Source organism: Peromyscus leucopus, chromosome 1 (genome assembly GCF_004664715.2).
Source record: "Peromyscus leucopus breed LL Stock chromosome 1, UCI_PerLeu_2.1, whole genome shotgun sequence".
Taxonomy (NCBI): domain Eukaryota; kingdom Metazoa; phylum Chordata; class Mammalia; order Rodentia; family Cricetidae; genus Peromyscus; species Peromyscus leucopus.
Genome location: NC_051063.1, coordinates 88,235,881 through 88,252,578, shown reverse-complemented (window position 1 = coordinate 88,252,578; position 16,698 = coordinate 88,235,881). Strand labels below are relative to the sequence as shown.

The 16,698-nt window shown below is 37.5% G+C and overlaps 1 protein-coding gene across 1 annotated transcript in view; it reads right to left on the bottom strand.

Annotated features, from left to right (window-relative positions):
• Positions 1–2,637: 2,637 nt before the first annotated feature.
• The window catches only part of Pik3c2a (phosphatidylinositol-4-phosphate 3-kinase catalytic subunit type 2 alpha), a 116,621-nt gene continuing 102,560 nt past the window's right edge, over positions 2,638–16,698 (bottom strand). The window contains 11 exon segments of the mRNA XM_037211201.1: positions 2,638–5,573; positions 7,656–7,781; positions 7,866–7,889; positions 7,891–7,976; positions 8,534–8,606; positions 8,693–8,810; positions 10,878–11,002; positions 12,514–12,721; positions 14,596–14,705; positions 15,532–15,688; positions 16,236–16,405. Coding sequence (XP_037067096.1) covers positions 5,391–5,573; positions 7,656–7,781; positions 7,866–7,889; positions 7,891–7,976; positions 8,534–8,606; positions 8,693–8,810; positions 10,878–11,002; positions 12,514–12,721; positions 14,596–14,705; positions 15,532–15,688; positions 16,236–16,405 — 1,380 coding nt within the window. The 3' untranslated portion in view covers positions 2,638–5,390.

Genomic DNA, 16,698 nt, shown 5'->3' with positions numbered 1-16,698 from the left:
TACCTCCAGGGTGCTGGGATTAAAGGCATGCACCACCACCGCCCAGCTGCAAAGATATATTTGAATAATTAACCAGAGTCATACTTTCAGCCCATTTATGCCACCCGTACATCAAATTTGGTGTCAATTTGCCATCCCTAAGCCAGAGCCTTTCAGCTTAACACTTTTGTCCAAAATACAAATGCAGGGTTCTTTCTTTCTCATTTCCATGAGTCACCCCAACACACCTCACTACAGAAATGCATGATCTTTTTACTTGTTTCCACAGGTACACCAATCCTATCCATCATCTCTCAGACAGCTTAAATGGCACCCCATTCTATATACTTTCTATTGGCCACCTAGTGGTCAGATAAATGCATTGCTCCTGTGAAAATCCCTCTAAATTTTTTTTTTTTTTAACTTTTTAAAAAAAGTGGTGGGGGGGGGATTGGAGAGATGGCTCAGTGGTTAAGAGCACTGGCTGCCCTTCCAGAGGCTCTGAGTTCAATTCCCAACAACCACGTGGTGGCTCTCAACCTTCTAAAAAACTATCTGATGCCCTCTTCTGGCATGCAGGTACACATGCAGAGCACTCCTACATAAAATATGAAGTTTAAAAAAAAAAAGTGGTGACTATGGGGTATGTAAGAGAACAACATTGTGGAGTCTGTTCAATCTTTTCACCTGGCTTTGGATATCAAAACTAAGGATATCAGTGCACAGCATGCATTCTTTCTTACTGAGCATCCCAGGGGCCCTTTCTATACTTTATCAATGCATTTGAAATAAAACCTAGGCCCCTGGCCTCAAGTCCTCACTCTGCCATTGTTTCTAAACATTACAGGCACATTTCTGATCCTACAAATAGCAACATGTTGTCTACCTGAAAAAAATTAAGATATTTTAAGTGTGTATGTGTGTGTATGTATGTATGTATGTATGTATGTATGTATGTATGTATGTTTGCACCACAGTATCTACAGTGCCCAGAAGTCAGAAGAGGGTATCAGATCCTTTGGAACTGGAGTTACAGAATTCTTAGTTGCCTTAGGTTCTTGGAACCAAACCCAAGTCCTGCAAGAGCAATAAGCTCTCTTAATACCTCAGACATTACTCCAGCCTCCAAGATTTTTAAAGAATTATTACTACATGCATATGTGGCTGTGCCAGAAAAAGACAGTGGCTCCCCAGAGGCTAGAGTGAGTAATAATCAGCTGTGCCTTTGTACTGGGAACCAGACTCTAGTCCTTTACAACAGCAGGAAGCCACTGTAACCACTAAGCCATCTCTCCAGGCCCCTACCTACAATACGTTTGAACTCCAGCACCCCCAAGCAGTCTGGCAGGAAGTTAGGTAGGCATTCAGTTATTTTACAGAATAACCCTACATAAGCCATCTTTCATGGGCAGCATAAAGATTTAGTTTTAATGGTTCTTTCAGGGTGTTTAGACTGTTTTCACATTATAGAGAACAGTTTTATGATCATAGGAATAAAAGTGTGTATGATGTTAGAATTTGCATTGTTCTATGAGCTATGCCTAGAATATGGCTTTGCTCTATTACTGTTTAAGTAAACTACCAGATGCTGTGGAATAATCTTTTTGTACACTATGAATATGTATTACTATCATTGGCTAATAAGATGCTGATTGAGGGCTGGAGAGATGGCTCAGCAGTTAAGAGCACTGGCTGATCTTCCAGAGGTCGAGTTCAATTTCCAGCAACCACATGGTGGCTCACAACCACCTGCAATTAGATCTGGCGCCCTCTTCTGGCCTGCAAGGACACATGCAGGGAGAACACTATATATAATAAATAAATAAATCTTTAAAAAAAAAAAGGTTGTAATTTCATTGAAATAAACAACCATTAAAAACCAAAACAAAACTTTTTGGGGCTGGAGAGATGGCTCAGAGGTTAAGAGCACTGGCTGCCCTTCCAAAGGTTCTGAGTACAATTCCCAGCAACCACATGGTGGCTCACAACCATCTATAATGAGATCTGGTGCCCTCTTCTGGCCTGCAGGCACACATGCAGAAAGAACATTGTATACATAATAAATAAATAAATCTTAAAAAAAAAAGATGCTGATTGGACATTAGGCAGGAAGTACAGGTGGGCAACCAAACTAAAGATGATGGGAAGGAGAAGGGCGGGGTCAGGAGTTGCCAGCAGACAGAGGGAGCAAGAGATGAACATGCCACACTAATAAAGGTACTGCCACGTGGCAGAGCATAAATAAGGAATATGGGTTAATTTAAAATGTAAGAGCTAGTTAGTAACAATCTTGAGCTATTGGCCAAGCATTTATAATTAACATTAAGCCTCCAACTCAATTATTTGGGAAGCGGCTGCCAGGTATTTGGGAATAGGCAGGCAAGAGAGAAACATCCATTTACAACCAGAGATCAGGAACCACATCTACAGAAGATTTCACATCTTAGGAATACTGATGGGCTATAGCAAAACGATATCCAGACCTTCAAAGAATCACACTCAGATAACAATTCAAACCCCCTTTTTAGACATTTTAGGGAAGTCTGACAGACCAGATCTGAAATTCTTGATTACTAAACTTTACAAACTCCTGGGTGGGATGCAAAGAACACTGTGTTATAAAAGTTTGAAACCAAAATATTAAAACAAGAAAAGAAATGACAGCTGAATTCCTTTATTCCAGAAATATTTTAATATAATTGTAGTATAGTTATGAAGTCACATTCAATCCACTGAATATATTCCAAGTATTAATAAAAATATTATACATCTTCACTTACTATGCTGATATAATTAAAGCATTTGGTTCTTACAGATGATATCAGTAATCACATCCATATTTGCACTGCTAGTAAAAAGCATGTAAATAAATGTGTATTAAAATAGCAGGCTTCAGTGTTTTTTTTAAATCCGAGTTATCAAAAGTGAATTTTTTAAATGCCACAATTCATGAGTCCTAGAAAGAATTAAACAATTTAAGGCAAGATTTTGAACTTTTTATACAACTTTAATTTGAAAAAAAAAAAAAGAATATATAAAAAAAGATATACATGCTTTAACAACTCGATTCACATAAACACAGTACTGAAAAGCATTGGTGCCAGTTCTCAGTGGATCCCTCAGAGAAAACAAGTTCTTGGGACGAACCTTTATCTTCAGATCTTAGAGCACAGGCAAGAACGAAGAGTTCTGGCACAGGACTTGAATGTAACAGATGATCTTTACTTGACAAAGGTAGTTGTAAAAGTGATTACACATAAAAATTAGTGTCTTGGCCAGTTTAGAGTTTTGTTTTTCAGATTTATTTTAAGGGAAGTGTTAAAGTTTTTAGAAAGCGAGCTGATTTATAATTGACTGCAGTGGTAGTGCAAAGAGGCTACTCTCTCCTCCCTATCGCTAGTTTTTGGTATGGGCTGAAGATTAGCATTTACAAAGAAATAACTTATATTAAAATATATGTGTTCTAATGACCAAAAGAGGCACAGATTGAGTTAAATTAAGAGAAAATATTACCTTTTGTTCTGAATTCTTAACTGTACAGTATTAATCATAATATATACTTTTAGGTATGAATCAGATTTCTTGTCACTGAAAAGTGACATTACCTTTTCTGGTTCTATTATTTGTGCTTAGATACGCTGTAACAGATCACAAAAATGTCTACAAGAGTCTGATGAATGACAACCTTTTACAAAAAGCATCTTTTAAAAAAAGCAGATACGTGACTCATGGAATGAAATTAGGTCTCTCTCAAAAGAAATAAAAAATTATAGTGCTACTTACATCTGCAAAACAATTTAAGGAAATGTTAATTGTGGAAAAAGCAAATAATGGTGCTTTGATCTTCATTTTAATTAATTTAACAAGTAGACAACACACTTTAATATAAAAAATTCATATACTATACTAATAGGTTTCCCTATAAATGGACCATAGTGTTAGGCACCAAAAATTTCAAGTTTTGATTTCCTCAAAAATCTATTCCAATGATAACACCCTTGACTCTTAATTTAGCTCTGTAAGCATCATCATTTCTGCTAATCACTTTGTATACTTCATACAAATTTTATTCTAGCAAACTGATCCAGATTGTCCTTTCTTGGTACCCTTCTTTGAGTACTTCGCCAGTTTTCTCATGACTACCAGAGTCGCCACATCTCTATTACCATTCTAAAAATATATGAACTTCTGTTCTAACCATGAAATTTATTGTATTTACATGTTTACTAGAACTAAACAAAGTTATGTCTGAAATGAGAAACTAATAAAAAAAATGAATCTTATTCTTAATGGTTACGCCATAATAACTTCAAACTCTCTCTTGTAATTCTGAATTTTCTTGTATTACAGAAAATAATTCTTTCATGTCAATGTACAATGTTTACAAATACAGGACAGTTTATACAACACCTTCCATAAATGTCTATAATAAAATTCAGTCTGGATCCTACAGTCCTTATCCTGGGCCTCTTACAAAACAAAAATGGGCACAAACAATTTCCATTTGTTTAATGAATAAAGTACAATAAATACATGGAAGTGAAACTCCAATTTCAGTTCACACCCCTGCATATAAATGTAGGATTATAATGGAATGATGATAGAATTTAGAATACAACAATATCAATCAATCTCATTCAATTACTGGGCAACAAACATTAAATCAAATAGCTTAATAGTTAAAATAACTAAGTCACAATCAGAAGTAGAGAAAATAGTATTTTTGTGGGAAAACCATTAGTAAATGTACCTGATATTTTGTCCTCATTAAGGTGAAAATGAGTGAAAACTACTTACTCTTTAATCAGAAATGAAGTGCCAATGAAGCATATCAAGTTAAGTAAGGCACCATTATTTACAACTCCATCACTTGGCACTTACTCTGAAAAGGCTTTAACAATGAATAAAAATAGTATTTTTTTCTCTACTTGTGTAAACTACTTAGTAGTTCTTAGCATTCTGCCCACTATTTGTGCTTTGCTTTTCAGCCTGCTGAGTAGCAGCTACATCTTTCCTTTGGTGTCTGGGAGCATACACAGTGGTAAAGGCTGTGAGGTGCATAACGGGAAAACCGATTTGCTGTGTCTGTGTGGGAAGAATGCAGACGAGGTGGTCGAAATGACACAGTATTATCTCAAAGTCTTTTTCAGGATTTACTCTGTACTATAGTATATCTATACTAAGTTTGGGATTGGTAGCATTCAGCAGAATGACTTCAAAACAGCAATGGCTTCTCCAATGTGTGACAGTTGGTCCAACAGATGTGTTGAAACACTGCAAGTATATTAAGTTTATACTTTCTGCCCAAATATAAAAAAATATACAAAGTTCCCAAGTGTGTGTGTGTTTGTGTGTACACATATGTGCATACATTTATAACTCCTTGCTTCCAAAGCTCAGAAATCTGTGGTTTATAGGTACGTTGCTGCAGCCAGCTGATACCACTTAACTGTCTCTTTGCTCAAGTTGAAATCTTTCAGTGGCAGGGTTATTCCACCCAAGAAGAAATTCTCCCGCAGAGATTCTGAACTGAGCACACTCAGTTGAAGCTCTCTCTGCCTCAAGGTTTCTTTGCTGTATCCACTATACACAAGCTAGAGGGGAAAAAATGATAAGGTTTGGTTTCTTGGAATATTTCCAGTAAAATATGAAGATAGCAGTCAAAGAGGGATATAATGAATGGCACTGAGTATAGAAGCAGGGCTTGTCTCAACGTATCAGAAGCAGGTTTTTAACTTCTGCACTACTGGATTGAACTATCATTCCTGTCAGCGTTTAAGGAAGAGATTGTATCAAGCAGGAGCAATCATTGTCAAAAAACAAAACAAACAAAAATCCCCAAATCTCCAGACATGGTTTCTGTGGGATGAAGTGATGGGGAAGGAAAAGAGATTACCTGGTGATTACCTTAAGATGATCTAATAGCTGGAGAAAAAAAGAGGATGAAAGGAAAGCAAGTTGGAAAATAGAATTTTAAAATTATTTTGCAAAAACATTAAAAATTCGTTGTTTTCTTCTGTTCTGTTAAATGCCATATTTAATGCCAGGAAGTGGTAACTTTTATTCATAAGGAGATACAAACCCACAGTCAAAAGTGCAGTTTCCAGAGCTGCAGTGCTCAAAGCTCCTGCTACTTCAAATCCTCATCTCAACACTTAAAATTTTTATTTTTCCACAAAGCTTCACAGTAAGTTCTGAGAAATAGTTCTTTAATCTAGACCTTCTCACTGTTTGACTAAAACAGCCACAAGAACACTTCTTGCATTCCTTGGTCTTGAACACAGTATAACACCAAGTGTTCTTTGGTTAAGTAGCGCATGTGTTTTTAAAGAGTGAATGACCCTCTAGAGGGTTCTCTCTCTGTGTGTATGTGTTTGGACAGGGTCTCTATATCCAGATAGCCTAGGCTGATTTCAGTTGTAATATGTAATCCAGGCTGACCTTGAATGCACATTATAATCTTCCTGCTTTGACTCTTAAAGAGCTAAAAGTACAGGAATGTACCAGCCCACCTGGCTTTTTTCTCTTTTAACTTTATTCATTACTTTTTTTTAAAAAAATTCATATATATGTCAAATGTGTGGGTGCCTGAGGAAGCCAGAAGATGGTGTCAGATTCCTTGAAACTGGATCACAGGCAGTTGTAAGCCACCTGATACAGGTGCTGGGGGCTGAACGTCAGGCCTCTGAAAGAGCAAGTGCTCCTAAGTGCTGAGCCCCATGCCTGGCTTTTATACAGGTTTTGATAAATTGATAATCTTGATAAAAATTCAAGTAGTCAGGCCAGGTATAGCGGTGCATGCCTTTAATTTCAGCACTCAGGAGGCAGAGTGGTGGATCTCTGTGAGTTCAAGGCCAGCCTGGTCTACATAGTGAGTTCCAGGAGAGAGCTACACAGTGACACCCTGTCTCGAAACCAACCAAACAAAAAAAAGAAAACCAAGCAAAAAATTCAAGTTGTCTTCCAATCTGTATCCAGACATTTTGTGTGTGTGTGTGTGTGTGTGTGTGTGTGTGTGTGTGTGTGTGTGTGTGTGTGTAAACTAAATGCTAAGGTCCATACATAATTTGTCCAACCCCAAAAATAGTCAAGCAAGGGAGCAAGGTGAGGGGACTTTGGCAGGTTTTAACTGGCTATGGATCTGCTAGTTGGCCTTGAGTATCTCAGTCACAGTTCTACTTTCTACTGTTCAGCTGACACTTTGTTTTTGTAAGAGGATTACTAAGAGAATAAAACATTCAGGGAAGGGCTAGAAAGATGGCTCAGTGGTTAAAGCACTGGATGCTCTTGCAGTGGACCTGATTCAATTCTAGCACCTACATGGCAACTCACAACTTCCTGTAATTCCAGTTCTAGAGAAACCAGCATACTCTTCTGGCCACTGTGGGTATAAGGCACACACACAATGCACTTACATACATGGCAGCAAAACAATAAATACACATAGAATAAAAATAAATAAATCTTTTTTTGTTTTTGTTTTTTGTTTTTTGAGACAGGGTTTATCTGTAGCTTTGGAGCCTGTCCTGGACTAACTCTGTAGACCAGGCTGGCCTCGAACTCACAGAGATCCACCTGCCTCTGCCTCCCGAGTGTAAATAAATCTTAAAGAAATAAAAACATTAACATTTCAAAACAAAATTCTAAAAAATTTTGAGAAATGAAGTTTAGCTTACCATTTCATTGAATGTTGGGTTCCTAGTTTTACGTGAAATTTTGGTTTTACGTTTTGATGTTTTGTGGGTATCTGGAAGCAGGTATGTTTTAACATATGGATTTGGGTCAGTCCCATCTTCAGTAACCTATAAAGAAAAGCAGTTCCTTAACAGTAATGCTTTCTACCAAGGTACAGGTTTGCTCTACAGTCATCACTTGTAGCCACTCACGAGATCTTTGATGTGCATCACCATAGATGAAGAGGGTGCCGTTTCGGTAAGACACAGACAACTTCACTGCTCCTCCTATTTGGCCCACAGTAGGGCTGAAGGGACCTGTCCCTGAAAACAGAAATACTTTCCTCTTTATCTCAATGTGCCTGCAAGGGTTCACACTTCAACAAAAGAACTGCTGCATGAGGGTACAGTGAGGGGAAGTGGTTAGGAAAAGTAAACCTCTTACGCCACTAATTTGTACTTATTTTATTTTTATTTTTTTGGTAATCACAAGATAATAATTAGGAATGCTAAGTTTTTCTAGAAATAGACTGGCTTAGAAAGACTAACCTGTTGAGAGGGAGGGAAGAAAGGAGACAGAGACAGAGAATTTATTGCTCTTACATAGAACCTGGGTTAGATTCCCAGCACTCACAGAGTAGCTTACAACCATCCATAACTCTAGTTCCAGGGGATCTAACCCCCTCTTCTGACCTCTGCAGGCAAGTACATGGTACATGCACATAAAATAAATCTTTAAAAAAAATCCAAGATAGACACCTGAAGACACCCAAAGCTAATTTCTGGCCGCTACACACATGTATGTGCCCTTATACACATCCACCTCCACTCCATCACTAAAGTCATGAATTATCAACCAGAAGGAAAAAGTATAATCTCACCTGCAGACCTAGCTATTCCTTCAGCTTTCTCATCACGAAGTAAGGGGTGGAAAAAAGTACAAACAAGATCACACTAAGATTGAAGAGAAAAAGGTTCATTAGTTAAATATTACATGACACAAAGGTAGAATATGTTATTTACTTATATTGGAAGGTCACCTCTGCTACATCTGTTGATGCATTCATCAAACTCTGTAAATAACTATTTAATTCAATTTTCCTTTTGGCGGCTACATCTTTTATGTGTGTTCTTCCTAGAACCATCCTATTAGGAAAGCTACAACAGAAAAACAAAAACAAATGAGATTTAAATTATTTCATCAGAAAGTATTTGGAGAGCATCATGTACAATATTTACTTAGAAATATACTTTTTTTTATATTCCTAAGATACAAAAGTGGGGTCTTAATCTATTATATTTTTGCCCATGTGATTCAAAACATTGGTGATGAACTAGTTTAAATTACTCATTTTCTTTATATAAGTCTTGGCATCAAGATGAATGTGTTAGCTGGGCACAGTGGCACATGCCTATCATCCCAGTACCACTTGGGAGGTAGGAAAGGCAGACCAGGTGTTGAAGAAGGTCAGTCTCAGCCATATAGGAAATTCCAGGCAAACCCTGGCTACATGAGACCCTATCTCAACAACCCCCTTTCTGGGAAGAAAAAAAAAAAAAGGAAAGAAAAAGATGCATGCCTTACTAGTTTCTTGTATTTGTTACTGATTTTCTGTTATTTGGTTTCAACTTTAATCATTCACAATATTTACCTAATCTTATCTCTAAAAGAATCATTACTCAATAATCATAAAATAAAATACACAAACAATGACAAAGGCCCTAAATCAGGTGCCAAATACAATTATCTCAATTCTTATTTTGGGGATGGCTAAAAAATGAGAGTGCACACAGTAACAAACTTTATATATTGTTTGAGACAAGGTCTCACTCACTATGTATCCTTGGCTGGCCTTGAACTCAAAGAGATCTACACCCAACAGTAACATACTTTGATACCCATTTGCCTCCATGACTTTGAAATCTTATATGAGAAGAATATGGCAAAGGAAAGGTACTAGTCTTTAAGCTAAAGTAAATCTGAGGACTTACAAAGGCTGGTCTTTACAGTAAATCTGAAGATTTACAAAAGGATTCGGATAAAAAGCTAAGCACTAGGGGCAAGAGAGATGGCTCAGTAGTTAAGAGCATTTACTGCTCTTGCAGAGAACCTGGGTTTGGTTTCCAGCACCCACACTGGTCAGCTCACACAGCCTCCAGCTCTATGGGATTGATGCCTCTGCAGGCACCAACACAGCAAACACACACACATACCACACACAATTTAAAACAAAAAATTTTCTTTTAAAAAAAAAAAAAAAGCTAAGCATTAAGATTATTACACCTGCCAGGCATAGTGGCAGATACCCTAACTCCCACCACTTGGGAGGCAGAGGCAGGTGGATCTCTGAGGTCAAGACCAGCCTGGTCTACATAGTGAGTTCCAGGACACTCAGGGCTATACAGAGAAACTCTGTCTCAAAAAGAAAAAAAGAAAAAAAAAAAAAAAAAAGATGATTACATCTAAGAATTTCAGTGGTAACTGGCAAGGGGTCAGTGTCATACCATGGCACATGTTGAGGTTAGAATTGTCTGGTTTGAAAGAAACAGCCTTTACCAGCTGAGCCATAAAATCTGACCTCAGGTTTATTGTTTATCACAGGAGATCAGTATGGCTCATATGGATGATTTCTGCTGCAGCTGTAGCATGTGACTTTTTAAACAAGATCGCCGGCGGTGGGGCGCAGCTTTCCAGCATCGGGGCAGGCGGCGGATCTTGTGAGTTCGAGGCAGCTGGCTACCAATGAGTCCAGAAAGCGCAAAGCTACACAGAGACCCTGTTCAAAACCAAGATTCCATTATCTTAGCTGATACTGTGTTGTGTCTGCACAATAAAGGTGACAAAAAGGCTCACCCCTTGTTTGCTGTTTTGATTTTTAAGATAATGGATATGCTAGGCAGTGGTGGCACACCTTTAGTTCCAGCACTTGGGAGGCAGAAGCAGGCAGATCTCCGTGAGTTGGAGGCCAGCCTGGTCTACATAGGGAGTTCCAGAATAGACAGGACTGTTACACAGAGAAACTCTGTCTTGAAAAATCAAAAGACAATGGATACTTAAGTTACATACTTGAAAATTCAAGCTCCTTATCTACCTTCAGTACTGTATGAGGTACTTATTATTTTAAGTGTAACTGAATGTTAACCAAAGTTTCCCACCTACATGTAGAAACAAGTAGTTTCTACATAGGAAAGTAAGGATGAATTTTTGCGAGGATAAGAACATACCCAGGTAACTTCCAAAGTGGAAAAATAATGCTGAGCTTATTGTGAAGTTCCTGAAACTCATCAAATGTCCGGAATACAAATGATGGTTCAAGGTGTCCTTCTCTCAGAATTCGGACTACATAAATCTGAAAAGAAATCAATGACAGGCACATTACATTGTAATAAAATTTCTTTCCTGATATAAAACTTTATAGTAAAAGTGCTTTTAACCTTGGGAATACACGTCACTGATGGGTAACAGTGAATAGAGTACATTGTATTTATATAGCACACACAATTGCATTTGAGACTGAGCTTAGCGACTGCAAGATTCAAATAAAAACTTGAAAGTGAACACTTTTATTTTCATGTTTACAATGTACTTCTCAAACATATACACTTAGTGCATTTCCAACAAAAAGGAAAAAGGTTTAAGATTTAAGAAAGTAAATAGAAAAAAGGCAAAAAAAAATTTATGGGGTATGAGTTAAAGGAACATGTTTTACTAGATATTTCTACTATTATAAGTTACTTTGAATACTGCTGCAAGAAGAGTCCAGGTATCCATACAAAACCAGAGGCATATGTGTGTGCACATGTGTGTATAAAACTTAGTATACTTTCCAGTGCCATTATAAACCAATGTCAATATAACCTCAATAAAATGATTAAAATAAAAGTAAAATAGCTTTCTAAAAATCTATTCATCATAGATTTAAAAAAAATTTTAATATGGAGGATAGAGATGTACTTCAGTGGTACAGCATACAGCTGGCATGCCTGAGACCCTGGGATTGACTCTCAGCATGGAAAAAGAGGAGGAAAAAGAAAAAATAAAACAGCACAAGGGTGAATAATAATAGCCATGAGAGTGTGGAAAAACCAATACAAATCCTGTATTTGTTTAAAAATAAGGTTTGGGAAGGCCTGGTGGCAAAAATCTTTAATCCTATCACTTGGGAGTCAGATGCATGTGGCTTTCTGAGTTTGAGCCTAGCCTGGTCTACACAGAGAGTTCCATGATAACCCAGTCACATAAAAACAGAAAACAAGTTTTATGTGTGTGTTTAATGAATGCTATGTAGTCGTGAAAGCCCTGGATTTGATTCCCAGTGACACAAACAAATAGAAAAATATTGTACAGAAAAGTAGAATGGGAACTTAAGACTTTTTTTTTGTTTGTTTGTTTGGTTGGTTGGTTGGTTTATGAGACAAGATCCTGGCTGTTCTGGAACTAGGTATATATATAGATCAGGCTGGCCTCAAAAAGATGTGCCTGCCTCTTGTCTCCTGAATGCTGGGATTAAGGCATGCATCTCCATGCCCAGATGGGAGTTACAGACTTTTTGAATGGATTGGTTAAATGTTTCAACAAGCAAGATTTACCTTTGAAACCAAGAAAAGAGAAGGAATAAGAAAATACCCTGAGGTACTAAAAGAAGGAATGTACTTTGACCCTCATGATTTTTAAGTAAATTTAACAATACAAAAGAAATCAAATTAAAATAATTCTTTAAGTATATTTACTTATTTTTGGACCATCCATGGAAGCAACATGCACAGATTAAATGTTTAGAACTTCAGCAGTCAGTGAAAAAAGTATGAAGGACAACAAAAACCTTATACATGATAATCTACACATATTGAACAAACTTACATAGTGTTTATCTGGGTTGTATTTCTTATGATATGTGAAAACAGAGGCTTCCTTGATTCGACCATCTTGTCTAAAGGAGTATGTTTTTGGTGAAAATGAAAGGATGGGTTCATCATTAGAAGGAAGACCAGAAAAACGTAGCTGAGCAAGGTTATGAATGAAGAAGTTAAACTTTGTGGCAATGCTTCCCAAACTTGACTCAATCAGTCTGCAAAATAACGAGAGACTTGTTAATAATAATAATAATAATAATAATAATAATAATAATAATAATAATTTTTTATGGAGATACATGCTAAATTCAAGATAATAAAAGATGAAATTTCTCTTAAAATAATAAGTAGGGGCAGGCTCTGAGGAAGGTTCATCAGGCTAGGGTATTTGCCGCTAAGCATGATGATCCAAGGCTAATAATCCCCAGGGCCCACATCATAGAAGGAGAATCAACTTCCAGACATTATCCTCTGCTCTCCATACAAGCAGGCAGTATATACCACACACACAAGAAATAATAAAAATGCTTTCAAAAGGTAAATTATTAAGTAGATTTTTCACTCTGCCAAGGACTCTCTTTTTCTTTGGGCCAAAGGAAAACTGTTAAAATGCATCTCACTCCAACAAAAAAATATTTAGTGCAAGAAAGAAATAATGTTTGGATTTCTTGAGACATATGGGGTCCAAGACCAAAGTGCTATTAGAACTAGAAGATGATTACTGTATTACTAAAGAGAAGACTGTTATTTTAATCTACATTTAAAAAATTTTACTAAACAGCATAGAATAATTTGGTAACAAGATTCCCTCAGATAATCATGATCACAATTAGAAAAGGAAGTTTTGAAGGGATGGAGTTTGCAAAAGCACTTTGTAAGGCAGGCCTGGATAATAAGACATTTAGATCACCAAAGGAACAACAAGACTCGGAAACATAATGAAGGAATAAGATGTAGTTCAGTGGTCCAGCACTTGCTTGGCATGGAGAACCACTGATTAAAACAAAACCCACAAAAGACTGAAGATTTAGCTCAGCAGTAAAATGATTGCAAGTGCACAGCCCTGGGTTTGATTTGTAGCCCCAAAGACGGGAACCACCACCACCATAAAAACTATGAACACCCAAATTACTGGGTTAAGTTGAGAAGCATTCAAACTTCCATGAAGTAACATTTTACAATGTTAGTGTATCAGTTTGCTGCTATGTTGTGGTATCCATAGAAGCTATTACGGTAGAATCTTGAAAAAAAAATCATTTCAGAAAGAGATCTTAAAAAACACATTATCATAACTGTGGAAAACATGTTTTGTTTATAAGCAGGAAGCATCCCAAGTGTTAGAATTCTGCCCTCACTCTAGCTGCATGACCGCAAATGTGCAGTTCTGGAGTTAAGCAAAGGGTCTTGCATCTCATCAGTATGCATTGGTGATCACGTATGCGCAGCATAGTCACACAATCTGTGCATGTATGGCATGGCTCTGTAAGCCCATCTGTGCCTTAAAAAGCCATGACTCAGAACCCCCCCTCTGTTCTGCTCTCCTCCCCTCACCTTCCCTCTCTTTGCACATGCTTTCCTCCCCAAGCCTGGTTCTTGTCTCCCCACCCCCACAAATAAAGCTCAGTTAAAACTAATACTGGGTTCTGTCTTGACCATGACCTTTTTTTTGAGGTAACCAGCATCGTAACCAGTGCCTCTTTATCATTCATTTCACCAAGGAAATCATATACTAAATAACCTTGAGATTACACTTTGAAAGGAATAAACATTTTTCTAAGCACTGCTGCAACTTTTAGTAACTTTTTATCTTTCAGTGCTGGTGAATGAACATCCAGGATGCTTTTTTTGATTTTTCAAGACAAGGTTTCTCTGTATAGCTTTGTGCCTTTCCTGGATCTCACTCTGTAGCCCAGGCTGGCCTCAAACTCACAGAGATCTGCCTGGCTCTGCCTCCCGAGTGCTAGGATGAAAGGTGTGCACCACCATTGCCCTCCGTAACATCCAGGATCTTACAGAGGAGAAGATAAGCACTCTACCTCTGAGCTACATCCTAGCCCTTTGTATTTTGACACAATTAAACATGTCATACCTAGTGAAGAAAATGGTAGCCTCAGCATCTGTAGTTTGTGGCTGAAGTGCATCTCTAACATATTTCAAATCCTGAATACTTGTAAGTTCTGGCAACCCTGAAGGAATCATCTGTAGAAGGAAAAAAGTGTTAAAATTTCTCTTGGTTAAGTACTTAGAATTAAAGGAACAAAAATTATACACTTGAGTTTGTTAATGTCTTGGTTATCTAAGTGAATCTTACAAATCAGAAAAGCAAAATTAAGCCAGGCGGTGGTGGCGCACGCCTTTAATCCCAGCACTTGGGAGGCAGAGGCAGGCGTATCTCTGTGAGTTCGAGGCCAGCCTGGACTACCAAGTGAGTTCCAGGAAAGGCGCAAAGCTACACATAGAAACCCTGTCTCGAAAAACCAAAAAAAAAAAAAAGAAAAGTAAAGTTAATGAAGTCATATAACTTGCAGAACTAAAGTCCATTTATGGAATGGAACACATAAAATACAGATCTCTCTCCTAGGCCTATATTTACTATAACAATTCCAGTCACAATAATTACAGCATTTTTTTTTTTTTTTTTGTATTTGTTCCTTTTACTTAGGTGGGCTACTTATCCTAGGAAGTGCGGAAATCCTGAGTATACAGCTTAGTGAATGTTTGCCATCCTGAATATCTTAGATCTAGAGACACAAATGCACACTCACTTACCAGCAGCCAATACCCTTTTCAAGCTCCAGTTGCTACTACTTTGCATTCTAGGGTCACCACTCTCCTGACTTCTTATAGTTTTTAATTAGTGGAATCAGACAGTGAGTACTTATAGCAGTAATCTAAAAATATTGCATTAAAATTTTGACAAATCTGACTATAGCCAAATTTATTACAAAAGCATAAAACATCCTGTTTAAATTATCAAAACACAGAGGCTCTAATATACAATTCAGCATCAGTAAAGAACAGTTACCAGTGAGAGAAGGTTAAGAAAGAGGTTTGTCTGCTTTCTTATCAAGTTGTAGGCTTGACAGCAGAGGTCCACAAACAACTGGAAACGAATGGTGGGCCTTTCACCTCCATTAATGACGTATGCCATGTCAGAGGTAAGCACAAAAGGAGCTCGATCCCTGTTGAAAGCACACACAGAGTATATTTACAGAACATACTCAAAATAAATGCTGCCACTGCTGTTAAAAGTTATTAAAGTTAAAAGTAAAGCCATGTGAGCTACAATAATTTTCAAATAGGAAACAGCACCAGATAGTCTCGACTGTCCCTAATCCTTGAATGTTCACATTTTGAGGAAAACTATTACATAGCAACTTCAGCATTGGGACAGAACTTAAATATGAAATTTTCACAAGAGTGATTACTTATAAATCTATATGCCCAAAGAGAGATTCAACAGTGGTTACAAAAATATACAGAGGAAAATTTATATTCATTACCATTATACAACTGGAACCATTTCCAGCAGATACTACGAACTATATTAAATAGAATACATGCCCATTTACTTCAACAGAGTGCCTGTACACTAGTTTTGTCTACTATGTGTAAGGTCATCTTTAGGGCCTTTTTCATTCCCAGTTATGTTCAGAGTCACAAGGCAAAGCACAGCAGGAGGACAAGGCCTAGGACATGTCCCTTTAGTGACAACAGTAACATTAGTACCTTTTGAAGCTACCAAACATTTGTGCATGGCCCAAAAACTTTCCAAAGTCAATGTGGAACATGTGTCCTGTGCTTCGAAGCATTATATTGTCATTGTGCCGATCACAAATGCCTAAAACATAGGTGGCTACACAGCATCCAGCACAAGAATAGATAAAGTTCTCGGAAGCCTATAATAAAGACATAAAATTATGTTAGAGGAAAAACTGTCTCAAAGGAGGCAGAGTTTGCCTGTGTGCAGTAATAATCTATCACTTTGGGGGCGGGGGATAGGGTTTCACTATGCAGCCCTGGCTGTCCTGGAACTCTCTCTGTAGCCCATGCTGTCGTCAAACTCCGAGATCCGCCACCTCTGTCCCGAGTGCTGGGATTAAAGGCATGCACCACCACATCAGGTCCAATTCATCACTCTTTAAAAACAGTATTTGCAGAGCTGGGTATGGTAGCTCACATCTATAATCCC